The following is a 23,522-nucleotide window of genomic DNA, read 5'->3' on the forward strand; positions in this document are numbered from 1 at the left end:
CCATTCTGCTGACATCTTCTTTATGCTGCTGCTTAGCTGACAGAATTTCATCTGCATAAATGGGTGGAAAGTCCTTTCCTCACGTGTCCAACAAACTGGAGACAAAGTGCCTGCCAATGTTTTAATTTCTTTTCCATGTTCTGGTTAGAGAGTGAGAAGAATGCTTTCACTCCACAGTGTCATGAATATGGTAATCTATGGAAATCACAGAAAGCAGGTACTTAAGTTAAGCACATACTGTACTACAGGAATCCCTGATGAATTCAAGTCTCTTCTGTTTAGAGAAGATGTTGTTGTCTATTAAGTGACAGACTGCCAGATGTTCATGAAGTAGCACAGTAATGTGTATCAGTATCTTCTTTTCTTTACCCCAGAAGGTAACATTTTCTTTATCATCTATGTCATCCTGGCTTTTGATTTTAAATGTCTAAGCTTGCTTCAAATATTAACTCTTTTTTGTTTTATTGATGAATATTTCATTACTTCAGTACATTTGTAGAATGTAAGTTGTTGCTGCACTATAGTAAGCCTATAATCCTAAAATCTTTTCCCTCACTTGGTGTATATAAACCAAACATTTGAGTTAGAACATGAAGAATAATTTGTTTCTGATTTGGAGCTAGAAGAGAAAATTGTGGTAGTGTTAGAAAAATTACAAAAGGAGAAATAATTGTTATTTTAAATAATATTTTTACCTGCACATTCAAGCATGGCAGTGTATAGCTCGTGATGAGGGCACTGCAATGTGTTTTCCTAGAACACACATTATTGTTCCATTTAGACTCAGTTACTGATGGGCTGGGGGTTAGCTCACCCACTTTAAATAATCATGGTTTAAAGAGCAGGCAGAATAGTTGAGTAACTAAATGCAATGGTATATACACATGCTGTGGGCAGCAGAGGTTACAGAACGAGTATATGGGCAGTAATTGCAGATTACTGAGACAGGGCTGTTTACCAAGCAAATAAAAGTTCCAAGAAAAAAAAATGAAAACAACTGAAAGGCAGAGTTCATTTATTTCTGAATAACTGTTGTGTTCTGTCGTCTATTTTGATAGCATTCCCACATCATTAGAGGCACTGATGCCAGGAATGTCTCAGCTCTAAGAAACAGAGCCATGAGAACCCTTTAACACAAGGGACAACGTCTTTGTGGCTTGTTGCTAATGCAACCACAGCAGCTCCAGGGCTGCAACAGCTGATGTTGACCAGTCTCTATCAGATGGAAACTGACAGAGTGAAGTATCCCATCCTCTGCATGACACTCTTCTGCCCACGTGCTGTGGGGAGGACTCTTGCAGGATTCCCTGCTGGAGGTGTTGGCATGAACCCTAGTGCCAGCTCTGACCACGGCAGGCAGTGTATGGGACAGACACTGAGAAATGCAGCTGTGTAAGAGGATTTAGCTTGGAATGCCTGAAAGAATAAGAATGTCTAACAGGGTAAGAATTTGCAGCTTCACTTTCTCCATTGCCACACATAATTTTCATTAGTTAAGCAGTTTACCCATGGGGAAAGCTTGTGCAAAATATTCTCTCCATATACCTATGAATATGAAAATGTGTGTTATTTGCCACCTTCAGAGGAACAGAATTCGGCTGTTGTTATTGTTGGGTTTTTGTTTTGGTTGGGTTTTTTTTATTATTATTTTCCCAGAAGGAACACAAGCTACCTTGACATTGTGACAAGATTTTGTTGTTAGTGGTGCTGCTTTTTGTTACTGGGACCTTGTGTTTTCTTTCTCTCTGGAAATGTTGGAGTCATGTTTCATTGTATTCCCTGAGAGCAAGCAAGAAAGCAGATACTGTTTCAGGAAACTTTATAGTAATCTTTCTGTTGTTGTTATTGTTGTAAATTTGCAAGAGGATGGAGGCAGACCACTGCTTGGAAATTGTAGCACAGTGTAAAGTATGTGCTGCAAGTATTACATATACATGCAGTATGTAACAAGGATTCAATTATATGCAGCCATTTTGAGCACATCAGACTTTAGAAAGAATAAACAAGGATTCGGAATCAAGTAGGGGAAAAAGATTAAAATTACAACTCCTTTTTCTGGAAAACTTTATACACCACAAATAAAAGTTTTCCATGAACAAATGGCAGTTGAACTTGACTAAAACCTTTGTACTGCAGACATATGAAGTTACCTATACAAACCTGATTTAAACTCTTGTAGCTCCTGGGCAGGGCAACTGACTACCTCACCTAAATGTTAATGTTTCCCTTATCTGATTGCCTTTCCATACCATGCTCCCACATTCATAGATTCACCTATTTCATCTCCTCAAAGCTATTAGTTAATGTCTGCAATCTTCACACCTTTTACTGTGTCTGAAGTAGTCACTCGGCTGTGAAGCCTCCCCAGGTGTTTCCTCTTAGATTTTACCTGCCTTGCTGTTTGTCTCCTCAGTTCTCTGAAGCCAGTGAGAAACCTTCCCAGATGTAGTCCCAGCAAGGCAGCAAAGGGATGAAGCCCAGTTTTTCTGCTCATTTACAGAAGAAAGTGGCATTTGGGGAGGATAGGAAACCAACTACAGATCAGCTGTTCTTCATAGGAAAGGAGTAGTCAGCATGAATTTATGGGGGGGAGATGACTGGCTTGGTAGATTAGAGGGCAGTAGGTGCTACCTCTAGCAAGGCTTTCAGCACTGCCTCCCACAGACAAGCTGGTGGAACCTGCTGTAGCTGATGCTGCTCTGAGCAGGGAGTTGGACTGGATGACCTCAAGACATCCTTTCCAATCCCAACCACTCTGTGATTTCGCCCAGGTCATTGATCACCTTTTTCTTTCCAATCATTAAGAAAATTTGTGTTTTCTCCTCCTTTATTCTGTCCTCTGAGGGAAAGCTTTTGATTAAGAGATTTCAAAGAAAGATCTATTCAAAAAACAAGACATAGAGAAAAGTCACCTCTTGTTTGATTTCTAAAACACACTAGTGCTTGCCACTATGTGGCAAAGTTTTGCTGTGACAATTATCCATCTGTTTACATAGCTATTAAATATGTGGACCTTTGTTTGGTGCATCTCTACTGCAACCAGTAGAGAATATTTCAGCAGTGCAATTTGTACTCTCTTTAATCATTCAGTTTGTCAGACATTTTTCAGTCTTTATTCTTGCTCTCACCTATTTTTTGCTATGTGCAAGTAGAGACTTCCACAATTCAAAAACATAAAGTGCGTGAAATAAGACAATTTGGCTTCAGTTATTTCCAGATTCATGAGGGACATTGTGCCCCTTAAAATTGTTTACATGCTGAAAGTGCAAAGGAGGTATTGGAAAATGAACACATACACACCTTCAGACCTTAGTCTGGAGACAAAACTCAGGTGTGAAAGGAATGAGATAATCACATTCAATGTGGGAAATTCATGCATGAGAGAAACAGTATTTTTTAAATAGGTTGCCTCATCATTAAATGGTACTGCTACCCAAAATGTTCATTAGCCAGTGATCCCTAGAATTACTTATATAAGTTCTTCCTTTACCTTGTGACCATTTTCCCCCAGTGTCCTTTTTGCTGCCATCTCATTAGCATACACTTCAAATCCACTGAGTACTGTAGGAGGCTGTTGCTTATTTTTGGTTTATGATGACACTTAACTGTACATGGTGAGCTGACCCTGGCTGGATGTTAAGTGCCCACCGAAGCTGCTCTATCACCCCTCTCCTCAACTGGACAGGGGACAGAAAATCTAATAAAAGGCTTGTGGGCCATGGCAATCTGGTTGGTTAATCATGATTTTCCTTTGATGAATCCATGCTGACTAGTCCTGATGACCTTCTTGTCTTCCCCTTGCCTAGAGATGGTGTCCAGCACCAGCCATTCCATCTCCTTTCCAGGGTGTGAGGGGAGGCTGACCAGCTGGTTGTTCCCTGTGTGCTCCTTGTCCTTTTTGAAGACTGGTGTGACATTTGCCTTCTCCCCGTTCTCAGGCATCACTCCTGACTGCCATGACCTTTGAAAGATAATAGAGCAATGGTCTCTGGCAGTTCCTCAGTACTTGTGGGTGCATCCCATCAGAGTCCATGGACCTGTGGATGTCAAATTTGACTAAACGTCAAATTTGTCTAACCCAATACTCCTTTACTGAGGAGAAGTCTTTCTTTCTCCAGACCTCCCTGCTTTCTTGGGTCAAGGATTGCTGAGGGCTGGATTTGGAAGCAAAGACTGCAAATAAGGTGTTCAGTATCTCAGCCTCCTCTGCAACCCCTTGCAAGTTTCCTTTTTCCATTCAGTAGCAGCCCCACATTTTCCTTCATATTTGTTTTGCTAGTGAGGTGTTCATGTTATCCCAGAGGCACTCCCACCACTCCTGATGGGCTCAGCCCTGGCCAGCACAGGTCCCTCTTGGAGCCAGATGCCCTTGGCTCAGTCAGACACAGGAGAAACCTCTCCCAGAAGCCCTGTAGCCCACCACTACCAAAACCTTGCAATGCAAACCCCATACACTGTGCCAGCTGAAATCTGTGTCTCCTAACAGTAGATGGCATCCAGCCCCTTAGGAGCAGACAGGTCCCAGATAAGCAACCCATGACTACATCATGGAGACATACATGGATTTTCCCAGAGTAAGGATCAGATCTGTTTCCAAGTTAGAAATGAAGTCTGGGTCATCTGATGCCTATTGCACTGCCCCGTCCACCAGCCTGTTCCACTCTCAGGCTGCTCGCTGGTGTGCCAGTAAAAACTGCAGCACTCTGAAGTGGAGGATTCTCTCTACTTTTAGCCATTAGGAAACAAGCACCTTTTTTAGTTCATAATATGCTCAATTACCTTTGGATTGATCTGTGAATAAATTATAATCAAAACAGACTTACTCACCTTAAAGCTCTCTGGCTTAAGGTTTCATTGTTGATTCATTAAGTTGTCAGTTCTCTATTGGCAGGGTAATGCCTTTTTATATCTGAATAGAGACAGGTTTAGTGGAAGATACTGTTATCTTTAAGTGAGCAGGATTTAGGTTTTTTGGTAAGAATAAATTCATCAATGATGAATCCCTGGAGAAAGTACTGAAACAAAAATCACAATGTTGCTGAAGATTTATACAGTTCATCAGTTAAAAGGCAGCTTTTGGAAGCAGAGGTGGGGGAGGATTTGGATTTTTGTTTTCTTTCTGTAAAATACTCCAGCAAAATATTTCAATCTTAAAGTTTTGTGATAATGCAATTACAAAGAATGAAATAATTCCACTTAATGTATTTATTTAGACTCCATTCTTGATGTTAGAACACAGAAACACATTGAATTACGTCTATATAGAGACAGATGGATACAAATAATGCAGCTATAGACATCACTGATACAGATATGTAAGTAGACAAGAATTATCTAATTACTCTGTTTGTTGCAATCTTCTAAGCACTTGCTATGCTCCACATATTCATATTAATTGTTTTTTCTAGGCAGATGTTGGTCTGACAAAGATACCAGTGTATGGAGAGTTTAGTGACACTGGAATGTCTGGAAATGAAAAAAATAAAATTACTTTATAAAGATTTCAAAAGCAAACAGAATTAAACACACTAAGCTCTGTGCTTGTGCTTTCATTGGGAATTTTGTTGTTAAATCCCCCATGTGCTTAGGAAGTTGTCCCCTACAATGATTAGAGGTGATTTTATTTTAAAATCTCTTCAATATCCATGTCTTCTGCAGTTATTTCAACATTTTTCCACCTTTGCTATATCCAGTAACACACTTCATTAAAATATTTTTTGCCATTTCATACAGCCTTTGACTGCAAAATGTTTGAAACCGCAGCTCTGAACAATAAGCAGTCTCCTCAACATTCCATATGTCTGAGCATTACTCATAAGGGGAACCATCAATAAGTCCTTCCTAAGCTCCTGAGGCTACATTTTCATGTATTATTTATTGCTATAGAAAAGACTGCTGGTTTTCAGTGTTGTTTAATGAAATTTGGCCTGGCTGCTTGTGAACTACTAGACCCCAAACACAAAATAACCAGGCTGTTTGTATGGGCACACAGTCACCTTCTGTGAAGTCACTGGGAGCTTATTGTGTGTGGGCCCAAGGCTGGACCAAGACCTACATGTTTCCTTAATTATTTTAAATTCAATTTAGCCAATTTCTTGATTGAAAAACAGCAGTGCACAGCAAATATCAAGGTTGGATGACAGTTCTGTAGATTGATAATAATGTATTTTTAAACTATGTGGATTATATGGTTTAATTTAACTGCATGCATGTCATTACAAAACATCTGAATTATGGAAATGAAGGCATTGCACACCTCTCAAAATGCCTGCTGTACATTCCAGCTAGCAGCCATGTTAGATATAAAAATCTAAATAATTCCATCTCACAACTATCAAAATGATTTAACTTCTTTAATTAATTTTTCACCTATTCACAAAAGTAGGTTCTTTTTCCACACTTTTCTTTAGATCACTTATTTAATTTCAATATTCTTAGTGTTTCTGTCTGTAGAAATTGAGATATTTGGCATATATTAAGAGAACAGAAAAGTAAAGGATTTATTCTGCAAAGATTTGGCTGTTGTTCCCAAAGATGATCTCCAATCAGTCAAGCCGTGAACAACTGTCTCCCCTCTCTACTCCTTCAGTTAAAACCTCAGCAAAATTAGCTTTGCTACCTACTCTCAAAGTCAGCAATTCAATTCCTGGCCAGACAGGAAAGAATCCAAAAACGCTTTGTCATCAGGTCTCCTGCCCTCTCAAACCAAAGTTGTTGGCATCAGCACATAAATTATGGAGCGGAAATAGTTCCTCAGTGACACAGCTACTGCTTATTCATAGCCAAAAATATATTTCTAATTGATTCAGCCTAGTAGACATACAAGAACGCTTTTTATCAAAATCCGTCATTTTAGAATTCTGCAAAAAGTTTTAGGTTTTCTAAAGTGAGGATTGAGTTTATGTGTGTGTGCTTTAGAACCTATTGATTAGATTGGAACTAGACAAATTCTTCCGTCTACTTATTTTGCTGTTTAAAATAATTCTGCTTTTGCTGCCTTATTTGACATCAGTATGTAAGGTCACCACCTCACCGCTGTTTGCTGGAATTCTCAAAGCCTGATTTTAAGATGTCCTAGAACATTTCACATCCAGCAGCTGCACAGAAAGGAAAGTTTGTTGCCTGTAAGGAAGCCCTGAACATGACATGCAGGAGCAAAGTTCCCATTGAACAAACAAAATAAGAGCCCTCTGCCAGCAGGCAAACTCAGGCTACCTCTACATTTGGAAGCTGCAGTCCTGCCTTGCTGCTGCCCAACGTGTGGCTGTGACCCAGAGCAGGGGTCAGTCCCAGCCGGCAGGAGACACCTCTGGAGAGCTCCTGGACGTGGCGAGGCTGGAGCTCACTTGCTGTTAAAAATGTCTTGAGACCACAAACCAAATCTTGGAAGCAGGGGAGCATTTCAAGAATGTCACCCTCTGGCTGTATGCTCAGAGTACCCAAAACCCAGCAGCCAAGGAAGCTTCTGTTTGTCATAGCAAGAAGCCTGAGGTGCCAAGGTTGGGTATTGTGACTGACAGAGATCATTGAGGAATTTTTCTCCCAAGGATTAGCAGAAGAGTAGGGTAACCTCTTCTGGATTTACTTCATTTTAAAAAATAATAATTTTTAAATTTTTTAATAATCTGGGGTTTAAAATTCACATTGAAATTCCCTCTTAAAAAATTGATAAGCACAGCAGTACTGTATCTTGTTCGATATGCTCTTTGAGGTTGTATTATTAGCGTGAATTAATGCCAGCAGCTGCTCAGGCTATGTATCCCCTGTTACTACCTGCTGCTTTCTGCAGTACTGCTGTAGTTTCTGAACAGGCTTGAGTTAGGTGGATAAAATACTTCTGCAGAATAAGGAACTAGTTTCAGGGGAGGAAGGGCATGGTCTATTGCATCACGCAAAAGTCCATTTCTCTACTATTTTTCGCTGACATAAATCTGTGATCGTGGCACACTACAGTTGTCCCTATCTCTTCCAGGTAAGCAAAAGGATATTTTTTTTGTCCAGGAAGATCCAGCTCTTTCATGTTCTTGGGTGAGACATGAGTTTTGCAATTCAGTGAAATCTTCCCCTGGAGTTTGCTTAATTGAGTTCAAGGACTAAATGTTCCAGAAAAGATTGCAAGTGGGACATAGAGGAAAATTAGGAGATTATAATGTGTTTCAGTTCATTTGGTGTTTGTTAGCCTTACTTTGACAGGTTAAAACAGCCTTCTGTTATCACACTGCCAAATACATGTTTGTAAGCTTTAAAAGTATGTATTGATTTATTAAGATACTGATACAAATAATCTTAAATACTAGTGGAACCCTTCTAAGTAAACTGATAATTTTACGATACCTTTCCACATAGTATAAAATGAAACAGAAATAAAGTTAGCATTTGAATTATTTAACATGATACATTTTTATATATAAGCAAGTATGCAATGGGGAAATAATAAAGACTGTTGGATGCTGACCTGCAATTCAGCTATTTTTCTGCTGTGAGATATTAATATTTTAATATTCAGTATATATTTCCAAGTCAGATCCCAATGTTCATATTTGATTTTTATTCACTTCTCACTCTGGTGCAGTCTTGCTGATTTCAATTTCAGCTTCCTGAATAAGAAGTAAGCTGCAGTCAACTTGGACTCAAGGTCTCACCCTTGGGATCAGACTCATCTTTTTACTATACCCACTTACTAAGCATAATCATGTTTATTGATTTTTGTTTCAGAAACTGCCCAGTTTTGGGCCTTACCTGGAGCAACGCAAAAAGATAATAGCCGAGAACAAGATAAAACTGAAGGCACAGAACATGGCTGCTGAGCTTCCTGAGAAAAAACACTTTGTTCCAAAGAAGCCCATTCCAGCAGTCAAGGTAACAAAAATGCATGCATAAGAAGTGATAGGCAGTTGACATGCACAGTCATTTCTAGCAGTTTGAGTTGGTTATTACTGCTTTTAAGCTTGTTAGAGGGCATCAAAGACAACTCTTTATGCAGACTTTCTAGCTTTTAACCAAAATCGATGGGAAATGATTTGTGATGTACGTGTACAGGTATTTCCCTAATGTCATTTTTCAGAATGAAGATATTCAGGCAGTGGAACAGTAGTTGCAGATCAAGCAGGAGTGATGCCTTGAAGAACAAAGCAGAACTGTTTAGAATTTCTTTCACTTTGAACGCTACAGTATGAGCTGTTTTGCATGATACTTTTTGATTACTTGCACTGTGCTAACTGCCTCCATCCCTCATGTAGGATCGATGGCAAAGGCTGGTGTTCAGTACATATAAAAGCTGTGTCATAGGTTTAGAGATTGAACTTTTAAAGCTGGAGAATGTTTGTCTAAGTAGCTGATCCACCATCTACAATGAGTAAATGTCAAGGTAAAAATAAAACCTGTGACCCCTATCTACTGCATAATCCATACATTGAAGCTTTTCCCTTCCCTTAGGTAGTCAATAAATATCAATAAAATGAAACAGCATGAGGTAATTATTCTAGGTGTTCACTTCAGAACTTACTTAAACTCTAAGTCTGAATAGGAAAAATATTTTTTTTAAATCATGATTCTCATGGAGACCATTTATAAAGCAATATGAAAATTATATCTGTTGTCTTCTTGATATATGGGAGAATATCAGATTACTACATGAGCAGACATGTAAGAATTCTTGAAAAAGTAAGGCCAAGCATAAAATAGAACATGAGCTGTGGCTCAGAAAACCACATAATTCCCAAGAGAATATTGCAGTTTACTGATACATCCAATATTCCAAGCTAACTGGTAGGATGGCAGAACCAGACAAGGAGAAAGTTTGAATCATCTTCCTGTTTAATTTAATTAGTTTGCCACTTCTGTAGACCTCTCTCCTGTTTTTGGATTGCTTATTTTGGTTTATGTCACACTTTTGAAAACCCCTCCCGTCCTCTTGTGCTGAGGTTCTCTTATATATATATATATATATATATACACACACAAAAAGTTCCAAAGAACAGCAATCTACTCTTTTTTCCTCACTATGATGAGCATTTTCAAAGCCTGCTTGACCTCAGAGGTTTTATGGTTCTCTTCTCCTTGCAGGGAGAGTATTGATGTAGGGAAAAAGAGAAAGAAGAAGCAACAGCCAATAACTGCATTTTCAATGAGATGGCGTGCTTCTGAAAACAGCAGAAAACCAAAAAACTGATAACCATCCAAAAGCAAGTAAGCTGAATGAAGGGAAAAGTTTAGCAAGAGGGAAAAACAGACATGAAGGCCAGAAAAAAAAATTTTAAATTGAGGTGAATAATTTATTATGCCTAACTCCAAGTAGAAAAGCAAAAAAAGATCCAAGTAGTAGGAGATAGATTAAAAAGAAGAAAAGAGAGCCCATTGCAGGGAAAGAGGAAAATTAATTCCCCCAAACACAAACACTGGTTTACACAGATATTGAATACGTCTGAGTGGTGTCTGAGGAGCTTCTCAGCCAGAGAAATCAGGGCATCATCTTCCTCACCCTGCAGCTCTTTCAAGCAGACAGGCGCTGCCCAAGCTGGCTCCTGTCAGTCTTTCAGTCTGGCCATCTCTTTGGAAGGGAGTGTGCTCACCGTAATGACAAAACCTGCAGTGAGAGGGGTTGCACAGCAAGCTTTGACAGAGGTGGGGCTGCAGGGGTGGCTTCTGTGAGGAGCTGCTGGCAGCTCCCCAGGGCCTGACAGAGCCACTGGCAGCCAGCTGCAGGACAGACCCACCGCTGGCCAAGGCCAAGCCCATCAGCAGCAGTGGCAGCGCCTCTGGGACAACGCCTTTTAAAAGGGGGAAAAAACAGCAATTTCAGTCACAGGGAGGAGTGAGAATAGATCTCTTCAGGGATCTGCTTGATAGAGGACCTTGAAAGGAAGCCCTAGAGAGAAGAGAGGCCCAAGCAAGCTGGTAATATCCAAGAATCATCTCTTCCAAGCTCAGGGATGCACCCCAACAAAGAGGAAGTCAGGGAAAAATTCCCTGAGGCCTGCAGAGATGTACAGTAGCTCCTGGACAAACTCAGACCCAACAAAGAAGCCCTCAGAGAGTGACAAGATGATCAAACAGCAGAAGCACCTTTCCTATGTAGACAGAGAGACTGTTGGTTGTTCAGCCTGAAAAGGAAGATGCTCTGGGGACACTCTAGACCCCATTCCTGTACCTAAAGGAGAGAGAGGTGCCCTTGAAAGAGATGTGACCCCTGCATTGTCTGGCTGTATTTTTATGGGGGTGCTACAAATTTCCTGATGCCTCCTCAAAATTTCCTCATTCATCTAATTGGCTGTTGGTTGGTGATATCTAAATTCCAGCACTTATATAAATTCCACATGCTGTCAAATTGCCATTTATTGGTCAATTTAAAACCCCTCTGTAATTATCCAAAATCTAATTTATTTTTGGGTGTCTTTTCCTACGGCTTTTCTCTTTATTTTTGCTATTTTTCAATATTAATTGAAACTGCATATTTTGATATTTGGCAGAGTTGTTTATTCTTTTCTCGTTTGTCTGTAATATTAGAAATTGTGCTCTATGTGGCTATGTGCCCTGGATATTTTCTTTTCAGTTGCAGTTTTGTACAGCTCCCACAGATGTATTTGCCTACCTCAGGTTGCCTCCTTATTGCTTTAATTTCTTTCCTTACATGTTCCCATGTTTTTCTTCCTAATAATTTAGTTCTTTGTCCTTTGGGGCCTATACCACAATATTCAGTCACCATTTATCTGCTTATTTTATTTCCTCCTTTTTTTATTTCCGGAAGCTTTGCTGTAGAGATATTGTTTGGTAGTTCAAACATTCTGGCATAACTCTCTTAGCTAGGCGCATGATGTGCTGTTCCACCTGCTGGAAAAATATCCACAGAGCTCCTCAAGCTTAAATTCCTTTTGTTTGAAATTTTTTTCACCCTTGTTGGTACAAGGTACATTTACTACATGGTCTTTTGCACATACATATATGTAAGTTATTTTTTGCTGATGTGTAAGTACTCATCTAAAAGCCAGCACTGCAGGAAGCATTAGCCACATTTAGTCCAGTGCTGTGATAAATTTCTTAAAGCCTCTTGAGAGGTGAGGAATATTGAAGTAAGGACAGCTCTATTTTGCCATAACTATTTTGTACCATTTGGATCCTTCCTGGCATGTATTTGTGTGTTTAACATGAGTAGTTTTACCTTGTGCTTGCCTGCCTGGAAAAGACCATATTGTAATCTTCATCATAAATGTGGAGATGTTGCATATTTCAGGTGAAACTATGCATGTGTCTCCCCTAATTTATGGGAGTCTAAGGCTGATTCTCCCAAGTATATACTCAAACATGAATCATAGAAATAATCTCCCCTGCAACAGCCCATAATGCTTCTCTTCTCTTCTCTTCTCTTCTCTTCTCTTCTCTTCTCTTCTCTTACTGTACCTCAGAGAATATTCTCATTATACATAGTGGTTAAGTAAATTTTAGTCTTCAGATATGGGGAGAAATCCTAGAAATCCAAACTTCCTCTTTCCCTCCCCACTCTGACTGTGGCAGGAGGACTGCCTCAAGTGCCTCAGCAATAGAATAGAGTAGAAGGGACCAACAATGACCATAATTTCCAACTCCCTGACCACTTCAGGACTGACCAAAAGATAAAGCATGTTGTTAAGAGCATTTGTCCAAATTCCTCTTAAACAGGCTTTGACCACCTCTCTGGGAAACCTGTTCCAGTGCATGACCACCTCTCAGTAAAGAAATGCTTTCTGCTGTCCAGTGTGAACATTGTCCCCTGGCACAGCTTTGAGCCATGCCTACGTGTCCTATCACTGAATACCAGGGAGAAGAGATCACCAGCTCTCTCCTCATTTCTCTCACTCAGGAAGCTGTAGAGGGCAAACTACAAGCTAGACAAGCCCAAAGTCCTTTGCTGCTCCTCATAGAACATCCCAGCCCTTTCCTCAGCTTTGTTGCCCTGCTCTGGAGGCACTCAAGTACCTTCACGTGGCTCTGAAGTGGTGGGGCCCAGAGCTGCAGGCAGCCTGCCAGGCGAGGCCTGGGCAGTGCTGCACACAGTGGGATGCTCTCCTCTTTTGGCTGGTTGTGTCATGTTTGCTGCACCCCAGGACACAGCTGTGCCCTCCGGGCTGTCCGAGCACAACACTGAGCCACACCGAGCTGTGCCCAGCAGCACCCCCAGACCCCTTCCTGCAGAGCTGCTCTGGTTGTGTTTCTGCCTGGTGTTGTGCTTCTGGTTGTGTTTCTGTTTCTTACTCTATCCTTAGTGCAGAATCTGCCATTTGGACTTGTTAAATTCCATCCCATTAATCATTGCCCAGTGCTCCAGGGCACTTTGCTTCTGTTGGTAACACTGGAATGACTGCGTATTCCACATCATGGCTGATTAATTGGAACAACAGCACTACAGTAGTTATGGGGGCTAGTTTGTTTGCCTCTGATCAGGACAGTTCCATGAGCTGTCAGTGGTGTCTCCTACCCTGTTTTCTCTTGCAGCTTTCTTTAATCTAGAATGTATCTATTGGCAAGATCAGCAAAAGTTACTTATGTTGATAAGCTGCTTGTCGAACTGCATTCTCTCACTGTGATAATACCTGTTCATCTAGTTCTATAAAATACCTACAAGTTCCTTGGATTTTAATTTAGTTTAAATGAAAACTTGTATCAGCTCTACAGTCTTCTGGTTCAAAGCTTTTCCTGAAACACACTCAAGCATATCAAATAACATCATAGCTAAACCAGAAAATTGAGACGCTTTGTTCTGCTAATGTTTTACCTTTTCTGAACATTGATCACTGTATTCCAGCCCTTTATTTTTTGCTCTGTTTAGCCACTTCATGGCTAGTTAATTTCAGACCTCTCTTGTGTCACAGGCCTCTGTCAAACATTAAAATTGCTAGGGTTTTGGTTTTTTAAGAGGTTTTTTTTTTTAATTTATTACTTCACAGTCTTCATAAAGAATTGTGATCAATACAAGAAGTATAATTTTCATTATAGAAACCATATTGAATTGTGTCACAAAGGTTCATTTAAGTGGACAACACTCACAGGCAAGCAGTGTGATTTTTTGGGATTGTCCTGTGCACAGCCAATAACTGGACTCAGTGATGTGGGTCTCCCTTCCAACTCAGGATATTGTATGATATGGTATGATTCTGTGTTTTGAATTATTTTCTAAGGCCCGCTTTAGCTAGTATTACAGTATTTCTAACGTTTCTTCTTTTCATCTCTCGCTCTCTGACCATGCCTCACCTTTATTGCCAAAAAAGGTCAGGTGGAAGGCGGGTACTTTCCTAATGTGTGTTCTCTTTGACTTGCTTCATGACATGCAGTACCTGCACTGTGAAAGGCTTTCTAATCAGAGGCCTGTGATGTTCATCATCTCTAGAACACAGCATGGTCTTTTACAAAAGCATCTGCATGAAGATGGACACAGCAGGTCTACAAGGACCAGAGCTGAACCATGAAGTGTATTTACAAATAGAGGACTAATGAAAAGCTAATCATCATAAAATGGTTGATACAGTAACATTAAAATGCACCTATTGTAGAATTGCAAAACTAATATCCTGCTGAACAGATCTTCTTGTTTATACTCGAACCCACATCTGCTTAGCTTAGTGACAAAAAGAATTTTTTTTCTGTATTCATTAGTAACATAAAACTAATGGATTCTGCTCTGATTCTCTCCATAGCAACTGAATTCCCTGACAGTTCCAGTTGCAGGACTACATTCCTTTCCCAGTTTTTTTCAGTTATGTTGAGAAGAGGAGGACAGCACAGCAGTAATCAAAAAGAGTACTCTAGGTCCCTGCTGTTGCAGAGGTGCAAATTTAGCTTCCAGTTTTGGGTTTTTTTGGGTTGTTTTGTTTTGGTTTTTCTTCTGTTTTTGTTTTTAAATTGCTGCTGCTGCTAATGCATGAGCCAGAAAGAACACAGCTTGACTTTCAGAACCTGGCTTCTGTTTGCAGGTCTGGCACTTGGCAAAAAAAAAAAAAAAAAAAAAAAAAAAAAATTAATCTGTAAACAGTGCAAATTTGATCTGGAGGCCATTGAGATCTACCAAGTGTGGAATCCCATAGTGCCTTTTTAGACAGTTGCTGTTTGGAGTGAAGCTGCTTTAAACAGTGAAAGCTGATTATTTCTTGCTGCACTGTTTATTTTGTTCCAAGCATTTATGATTTGAGAAAACAAGAAGCTCTGAGATGCTGTAAAAGAGTGCACCTGCAGAACATCTTTTAAGTACCATTGCTTTTTTAGCCAATAATGTCTTGAAACTTTGCAAATGAATAAATATACAGTCTTTGCTTGAGAGAAAGAAGTGTTTAAAAGACACAACACCAATGAGTGTAAATGAGTAGTAAATCATTGACACAGTCTTTTGGAATCACTTTCAGGCCTCCAAAGTGCCATCATGCTCCCTATTTGGGATTCTAAGTCCCCAAAAGTGTATTTTTGTGAGCTGTGAGAAGTGAGACTTGGTTAAAAATGCAGAAATCACCATGCCTTATGCATTGTTTTTGTTATTCCCTTTGTAAGTTTGTAGCTGGAAAAATCAATTTTGATCATGTTGTTTCAAGCAACCATTTCCTGAGCTATCTAATGCTACCCTAAACCTTGGACTGTCTCCCCCATCTCCTCCAGCTGTTGCCCTGGAAGGGCATTAACCACCTCACTCCTTTCCTATTTAAAAAGCCTTTTCTAATTTCTAGCTTTGAATTTATTCATGGCTGGCTTACAATTGTGTGTTCTTGTGCCAGCATTTTCATTTAACTTAAATAGCCCTTTTTCCTCCCTGATGTATATATAGAGAGAAGACATTATATTCCTGCTCTGCCATCAGCTTCCTAGGCTAAACATCTTGTAAGGTTCTTGTTATCTTCTCTCATAAGCAAGACACTCCATTCCATGGTTACTGGAGTAGTACATCTCTGCAAACCACTTGAGCTGTGTGGGTTTTGCTAACATCCAAACAATATTTAAAGAATATAACTGTGAATCCAGAACCTCCCTGAGAAAATTACCTATGCTTTTTAAACATATGGTTTTTTAGACTGAAAAGCTCTTCTCTATCAGGAGTCTCCCCCTGTTGATACTTTTGCAACACAGAGAGGTAGTGGAAAGCTACTCAATAGTATCTTGTGCAGGTTTTACATAATTTCTTTAGATTCTTGAGCACACAGCTCATCACTTGCAGGCGACATGGATTGGTGGCAGTGGAATGTTTGACGGCTGTATACACACAAGAGAGGCTCAAGGATACTTAGTGTTGCTGGGGCCAGCAGATCACACAAAAACATGTGTATTTTGAAACCTGTAGCAGGTTCAAAATTCAAGGCTTGTCGTTGACAAGCCTACATGAGAGCTGAAACAAACTGGAGCTGAAGTCTACCAGTACAGTATTTCTGACAGTACAGCTGACACAGAAGACTGCAGACACCTGAAAACTGCTGTAAATCCAGTAAATCCATTAATGTTTCTGATTAAGGACTGGAAATTAAAAGATGGGGGTGTAAGCAGTTCCTAGGAGATCACATTTGATTTAGGTACCATAGTTCATCAGTGGAGTCACAGTAAAGGGCTTCGTGTTCAAGCATGGTTCTAGCAAAATGCATGAACTGAAACACTTTCATAGTAGTTAATTGACCTTTTACAGTAGTTTAAGCAAACAGATTTTACTTCAAATTTGCAGTGATTTTGGACCATGCACAAAATCAGCTTGCACAGCTCGAGTGATGAGTGTTAACTCATTAAGCTGTGATAACTTGCTCACAGTCATCTGTCCACGCTCATCATGCTGACTTTAGCAATGTGCCATAGCTGTTTTATGCTAAAGAGCATTAATGTTCTCTGCATGTTGCTGAGAAGAACTGGAAGGCTTTTACTATTGAATAAATGTAACCAAGGTATTTCACATGGCAGCAACTATGGAGTTTGGCAGAGAGAAAACATTTGAGTGTTTTTGGAACAAGGAAATAGTACAATTTGCCAGTCTTTCTTCCTGGGCATAGAATTTGGTTGAATTTTCAAGCTCAACAGTCACTAGGAGAAACTTCATAGATCCTAATACTGTATCCAGTGAAAAAAATAAACTTGTCTCTTTGCATAAAGATACTACTGTACAAATGCTGAACACCAGGTAGACCTTATTATTTCAGAAAGTAGTGCTGGGTTTTCAAGTTCTTAGCAGACTAGGAAGACAAGGTTGGAAACATTTCTGCATTTAATTTATGTAGAAGAGCTTTCCTTTTTGGTGTATGCTGTGCTGGCATACACCTTTTGCAGCACTGATATGTAAGGTTGATGCAGCATGTTGTGAAATTAACAGATCTTTCAGGATTAGAGCCAGACCTTACTTCTGTGCAGTATTTGAATAAATTGATGATCATGTCATTTGTGCACCTTGCTAAAGAGAGAAGAGCTATTATTGTTCTCTCTCAGTTTTTTCTTTCCTTGCTGTGAGTTCTTAGATCTGTGCTAGTGAGAAGTGACCAAAGATGATCTGATTAGAGCATGTCACTCCTGTTTACTTTCCATTTTGTTCCTTGAAGTTTCACCCAATCATGGCAAAACAACAGCACATGCAAAATCAAGTACTAAATGTGTAACCTGTTTGTAGAATGTGTTTGTACACAATGTATACTTCTAGTACTGCCTACATTCAAAATGTTCCTGTATGGAAAATGCAGGAAAATGTATTTTACAGGGGCTATGAAGGTCAGGCATTTGGAAATTTATATGAAAAATCCTAACCATCATCAAAATGCACGGCCAAATCTTCCTCGTTGAAGTACTAGAGAGCGCTCCAGTGCAGCTGTAGAGACTGCCTAGGTATCTTATAAACGAGTCAATAACTTTTTTTTTCCCCCTAGGATGTAATTGGAAAAGCACTGCAGTATATTGGAACATATGGTGATCTGTGCAACACAGAGCAAGTTGTGGCTCTGATTGACGAGGAAATGTGTATCAACTGTGGCAAATGCTACATGACCTGTAATGATTCTGGCTACCAGGTAAGAGCACAGCTGTAATTAGCAGAAAGGCACAATGAGTTATCTTTCTGCTGCTGGGAAGAAAGAATTCACCTTCTGTTAATGAGCAGGTGGTAAAAACAGATGCCTAAAATGTTGAATTCAAAGCCCATCACGCTCCCAGGCTCTGGCTCACAAGCCGTGCCGGAGCATGGCTGGTCCTAGGGGGCTGCACAGACCACGTCACTGTCACAGGGCCCTGACTGCAACTGGGACTCTTTTTAAGGGGAAGAAAATGAAGGAGTCCCAAGCTGAATGGCAGCAAGTGAAGCTCTTGTTGGTTTTCAGGTTCATGAGGGAGAAAGGGAAGAACACATCCCTTCCCACCAAGGGGATGTGGGGAGACATGGGTTGTTCTTACTGCCAAAGGCTTTTTAAAAAACCCAGGTCTTGTTCCCCCAGAGCAACCAAACTAATTCAGGTTTCAGGCAGATGGGGTTTTGTTTTGATCTTGACTGAGTTACAAATCCTTTCTCCAGGATAACTGCCAGGGTTTTTTGAGCAGCAGGTTGAAGCTTGCAGAAATCATTGTGACCAGAAAATGGCCCAGTCTTGAGCTGAGGCTCCTATTTGCAGCAAAGTATTTCTGATTGCTCAATATGGTAGCAAGTTTTATGAAATATATCAGCATGTCTAGGTGCCAATCCATGCCATGTCCACAGGAGCTGATGAACTGGTCTGCAGTAAAAAAGACAGTACAGGAAGATTAATTTTCTTTAAGAAAATAAAAATATGGTCTAGCATAACTTTCATGGAATCCAATATGCAGCAAGCAATAATTTCTACATGGATATTTCTATACATCTTAGCCTGAGAAGAGCTTGTCAAAAAATACTTCAATTGAGCACCAAGTGTCGTCTGGACACCATGAGTTTTGTTTGCCTTGAATTCAGTCTAACCAATAATAGGTCTGATGACTTGAGCTACATAAAGTCACAGAAAGAAGTCTTCCATTGCAAATCAACTGCATTTGAAACAAGTATGTCAGAGCAAAAGTTTTTTCCACTAATACAAGAAAATTAATGGTGTTTTTTTTCCAAAAATAGATTACTAGAGTAGCCTTTTAACTGTCTAAATTTCTTCTTGACATTGCAATCTTCACCTTTCCCCTTACATCAGATTTATCAGGAGAATTATATTTTTCCTATAACCTTTAGAGAGCAAAAGATTGGATTTAGATTTAGTAAATTTTATTTTCTGTAACTGGAAATAAAAATCAGCACAAAAAGAACCAAAGTTTAAACCTCCAGAAGGTTTTCTAAGCACAAAAGAAAAATGTTTTTTCTTATTTAATTAATGAAATTGAAAATAAATTAGTTGAACAGAATTGCAAAGGAATTCTTAATTGCAAATAAATCAACAACAACCCCCCTCACCTTCAAAACAGCATCTGCTTTATGCTTCCCTTTGTTTCAGAAATATCCATGCTGCTCTTCACAGCTGTCACCTTGTATGACTCCAACAGAAAAGCTTTCCTTAATTTAAAGCCAGCACTGTAGTCCTGACTTGCTCTCCCTCTTTGAACTCCCTTTCAAGATGTGCATTGTTGTTAGGGAGAGAGAAAGAAAGGAGTCCTCCTTAAATACTCACGAGCCAGAGCTCTCTTTGTGCTCAAGCTAAAGTAAAACTCGGGGATCCAGAGCAGTTACTACAGACTTCGTGCCCTTGCTGGTTGCTACAGCAACTTCTGTGCCTTCCTAGTACTGAAACCCCAAAGGTCTCAAATCTGCCTTAGGAGCCAACCTGCAGCAGCACCAGTACTTCCCATCACCTCCCTGCCTCCCCCAGATGCTGACAGTGGTCAGGGAGATTTGCTAAGGCACTGCTTGTTTGCCAGAGTTCAACTTTCAGGCCTGATTTTCCCTCCTAAACTCTTCAAAGTGGATATTCAGTGTTTTTGGTGCTTTTAATTTTTTTTTTTTTATTTTTCCAGTCTTGCTTCTTAGATATTGACACTTTGTGGTTGCGTGAAACTTTTGTTTTTGCTTTTAATTGCCATTTCCATTATAACCAGGAGCTTATATCGTTGAGACTGCAACTGTTATTTCACATTCAAATACACTTATCACCCTAATTGGTAATGAGGATTCACTGCATGGAATGTGAGAACTAAAGCAAGCTCTGCTTGCCCCAAACTCTGATATTCCTTTCTAAGATTTGCAAAGAGAAGTAATCACACAAAGCACAATAAGCTGTGTTTTTCTCAGCTGTTTATTAAATTAGATTGTTTATGCTGTGCTGAGAATAAAAGTCAAAAGAATGCCTCGTGATGGGCATTGTGCTGAAGCTGTACAGGTGTAGTCTGGTGTCTCCTCTAAACCAATAACCCAAGCACATTGCTATGTTAGGAAATACTTGCTTTACATCAAGGAGAAATACCCTGTGGGAGTTTAAATATCATGGAGCAAACTCCTCCTTTTGTAACCACCCCTGTGGCCCGTGAGCTTTTGCCGAGGTGTAATTTGGCCCACTTCTCTAATTTCAGTGTCTGGAGAGGGGGTTTTTTTGTTCCCTGCCAGTGGAACAGTTGCTATAGCTGCAGTGCAGAATCACACCAAGATGTCTCCAAGTGTTGCAGCGCAGGAAACACAGACACCAAACGGGAGCCATTCTGACCCTTCCTGCGCGTGCCATCAATAATGTTTATTCCTGGTTGCAGGCTATCCGGTTTGATCCCGAAACCCACCTGCCCACGGTTACTGACAGCTGTACAGGCTGCACCCTGTGTCTCAGCGTGTGCCCTGTCATCGACTGCATCCGCATGGTTTCCAGGACAACCCCCTACGAGCCCAAGCGCGGGCTGCCCTTGGCCGTGAACCCCGCGCGCTGAGCCCCGCAGCTGAGGGCAGCTTCACCCTTCTTTGATGCAATTGATTTGCCTTCTAATTAGTCCTTGCAAATCTCCTCCTATAAAAAATGTTATACAGATAGATGGTACAGTGAACGCTGCTGTCCAATTACTATTTTTTCAATTTAAGTTTTGAAATTACAGAAAGGTGGTCGCGGCTGTCAGTTGTCCACTATTTGAAGTGTAACTTTCTTGTTGCAATTCATGCTGTGATTTCAAAACTTCTCTATAGGCTCTTTAATCTCTATGTATTTTCTGGCTGGAAATATAATTAAGAAAGCATTTTTAATGAACTACAAATCAATATACAAGCTAACTGTTTTCAAGGAGAGCATTTTGTAATTAAACATTACATTTAGTTTTAAAAGAGTTTCTTAGAAGATGTAATTAACTACATAGCATGCAAACAAAGCGATGTGGCTTCTATTTTTCTATAGACAGAAATGAAAGGGAGTTTAAAATAGGATTTAAGAACTGGATTAATCACTTTCAACTACTACAACATATGGTAGTGTATTTTTATAATCCTTTCTAATTCTTTTTCACACTAGTCACTTTATAGAATAAATTTGCTTTGCACTGACACATGCTGGACTCTTCAGATTTGTGTGTTGCATGGGTGGTTTGATCATTAGTTTCCCCCCTCAGTGAACACTTATAACATCTCTGCAAACAGTTAAAATGGCTTATTAGGAAGTCCAGGTTGCGTTTCAGGATTCTGAGAAGCAACAACATTTTTTGCTCCAAGCTCATCCTCTAAATAACTTTTTAATTGTGCCAATTAATGTTCCAGAATGTACACGTTTCAGGTCAGAGATCTGATTGCATGCAAGCGGACTACACACCCTGCAGGCTGTGTTTGCCAAACACAGACACACAGGGTAAACTGGCAAGGTGATTTCTCCCAGTGCTGTGTATAGTTCTAGCAGTTTCACAGCCAAAAATAACTACAGATTCATCTGTCTTACTAAACAGTATCTCAATTTTAATCCATTTTTCACTCACAGTAGGAACTTTCTAATATGAACATATTGCTGTCTGCTTTACTCCACTTAAGATTATAAAGCCTTTAGTTTCATAACAATAACAAATGATCTATCAGTTCAATTTCTTATACTACATATTGTGAGCAGCAAAAGCTTGATTAAAAAGATACCCTGGCTTTTGTTTCTTGATTTATGAATTGAACACTGAATTATAAATAAATGTTGAAACCAACTTGCGTTTGTTTGTGATTTTTCTTTTTGCATTTACTAAACAGATTTTCTTTGTAGAGGCTTGTCAGTTGGTGTTTCATAATCTCTACAATTCACTCCAGGAACCATTAATGAGTTAACTCACATGTACATTATTCCATTGATTGCCTAGAGTGCAGAATGTATCATGCTCTTTGCCCCTCTCTGGCACCTCTTTGTCTGCCTTTGACTTGCCTTCCTTTTGTCTTCCTTCCCCACACACACAGTGTAAATTTGAACATTTTCAAGTGTCATTTCATTTAGTGTCCTTGCTCCACCAACACTGTTTTGCTGGTGCTTTGGGCTTGCTGGCAGGCTCAAGTCCAGTGTCTCCACTAACAGTTTTCTCTTTGTATTTTAATTTTCCTATTTATCATTGTGGATTTTTCAGACTCAGATGAAACAGGAACAGACAGTCATACTGCTTAGAAAATATTTGCTTGCAACCCCTTTAAAGCTCCTAGTCTTGCAGTAGTTTATCTTACATGAGCTACTGTGGACTCACAGGAAGAACAAGTAGTTTTGTGAATGTTGGTGACAAAGTTTGGAGAGTCTCTGCATGTACTGCTTGTCCCCCTGCTGAGGAACTGCCTAAGAAGCAGCATGCCCTTGAGTGGGGCAGAAAAAGACATCAAAATCAGATGGTCTGAAAGTAACATTTTCTCTTCTCAGACAGCAGATGCAAGGAAAGGTAGCTGTCTTCTCCCAGGCTGTTACCATGTACTTCTTGTTCTACATCCTGCCTACCACGAGCCCTGTGGCTGAGAGGTGCTGTGTCACCTGTGGCTGAGCAGGGCAGCCTCTGCAGGTCTTCTGTTCCTGCATCCCCAGACCCAATTATCTTACTGTCCTGAAGGCATCACATCTGGTAGTGTTTGGTTTCTTTGAAATACAGGACAATGCCAAGAGACCTAATTTAAGTATCTAAGCGCAGGTACCTGATGAATGTAGTAGCAAAATCAGAGCTTTTCCAAGAATATTCAGTAGTCACAGGACGTTCAGTATTCTGCAGTGGCTGTAATCTTTAGAGAGGTAAAGGCATTCTTTGTGAATCAAGACTATAATTAAGACTATAATTTGTTTACTAAAGAAGGACTAATGTTATAGAGGCCTCTTTCTTACTACCCACCCTCTGCCCCACTCTTGTTCTGTCAAGTCAGTTAACAGTTTCAGGAAATGCATTCCCAAATTCATTTGTTTCTAGCTCTGACAGTCAGCAATAAATCTGTGTGTTGCAGGAACTTGGAGAAATAGCCATATTTAGGTCTCCTGCACGAATGTCTTAAGTCATCAGGGTAAGGCAAGGTGTAAACAGACAGGGGAGAGAGCCACAAAGGACATATTCCCGGGGTTTATATGTTTTTCACATTGGTCTTGGGGAATCATCCCATTTAAGAGCCAAGGAAACAAATTAGAAAAATCTGGTCTAGTCTGCAA

At 40.0% G+C, this 23,522-nt stretch overlaps 1 protein-coding gene across 2 annotated transcripts in view; it reads left to right on the top strand.

Moving 5' to 3' along the window:
- Window positions 1-22,068, top strand: part of DPYD (dihydropyrimidine dehydrogenase) — a 335,322-nt gene extending 313,254 nt beyond the window's left edge. For both annotated transcript variants that reach the window (XM_041483444.1, XM_041483445.1), the window contains 3 exons: window positions 8,716-8,859; window positions 17,844-17,984; window positions 20,662-22,068. In XM_041483444.1, the coding sequence (XP_041339378.1) occupies window positions 8,716-8,859; window positions 17,844-17,984; window positions 20,662-20,832 (456 nt within the window). In that variant the 3' untranslated portion in view covers window positions 20,833-22,068. The remainder of the gene's footprint in view (window positions 1-8,715; window positions 8,860-17,843; window positions 17,985-20,661) is intronic.
- The last annotated feature ends 1,454 nt before the right edge of the window (window positions 22,069-23,522 follow it).

The sequence above is a fragment of the Pyrgilauda ruficollis genome, unplaced genomic scaffold, assembly GCF_017590135.1.
Source record: "Pyrgilauda ruficollis isolate IOZ18807 unplaced genomic scaffold, ASM1759013v1 scaffold6, whole genome shotgun sequence".
NCBI classification, from domain to species: domain Eukaryota; kingdom Metazoa; phylum Chordata; class Aves; order Passeriformes; family Passeridae; genus Pyrgilauda; species Pyrgilauda ruficollis.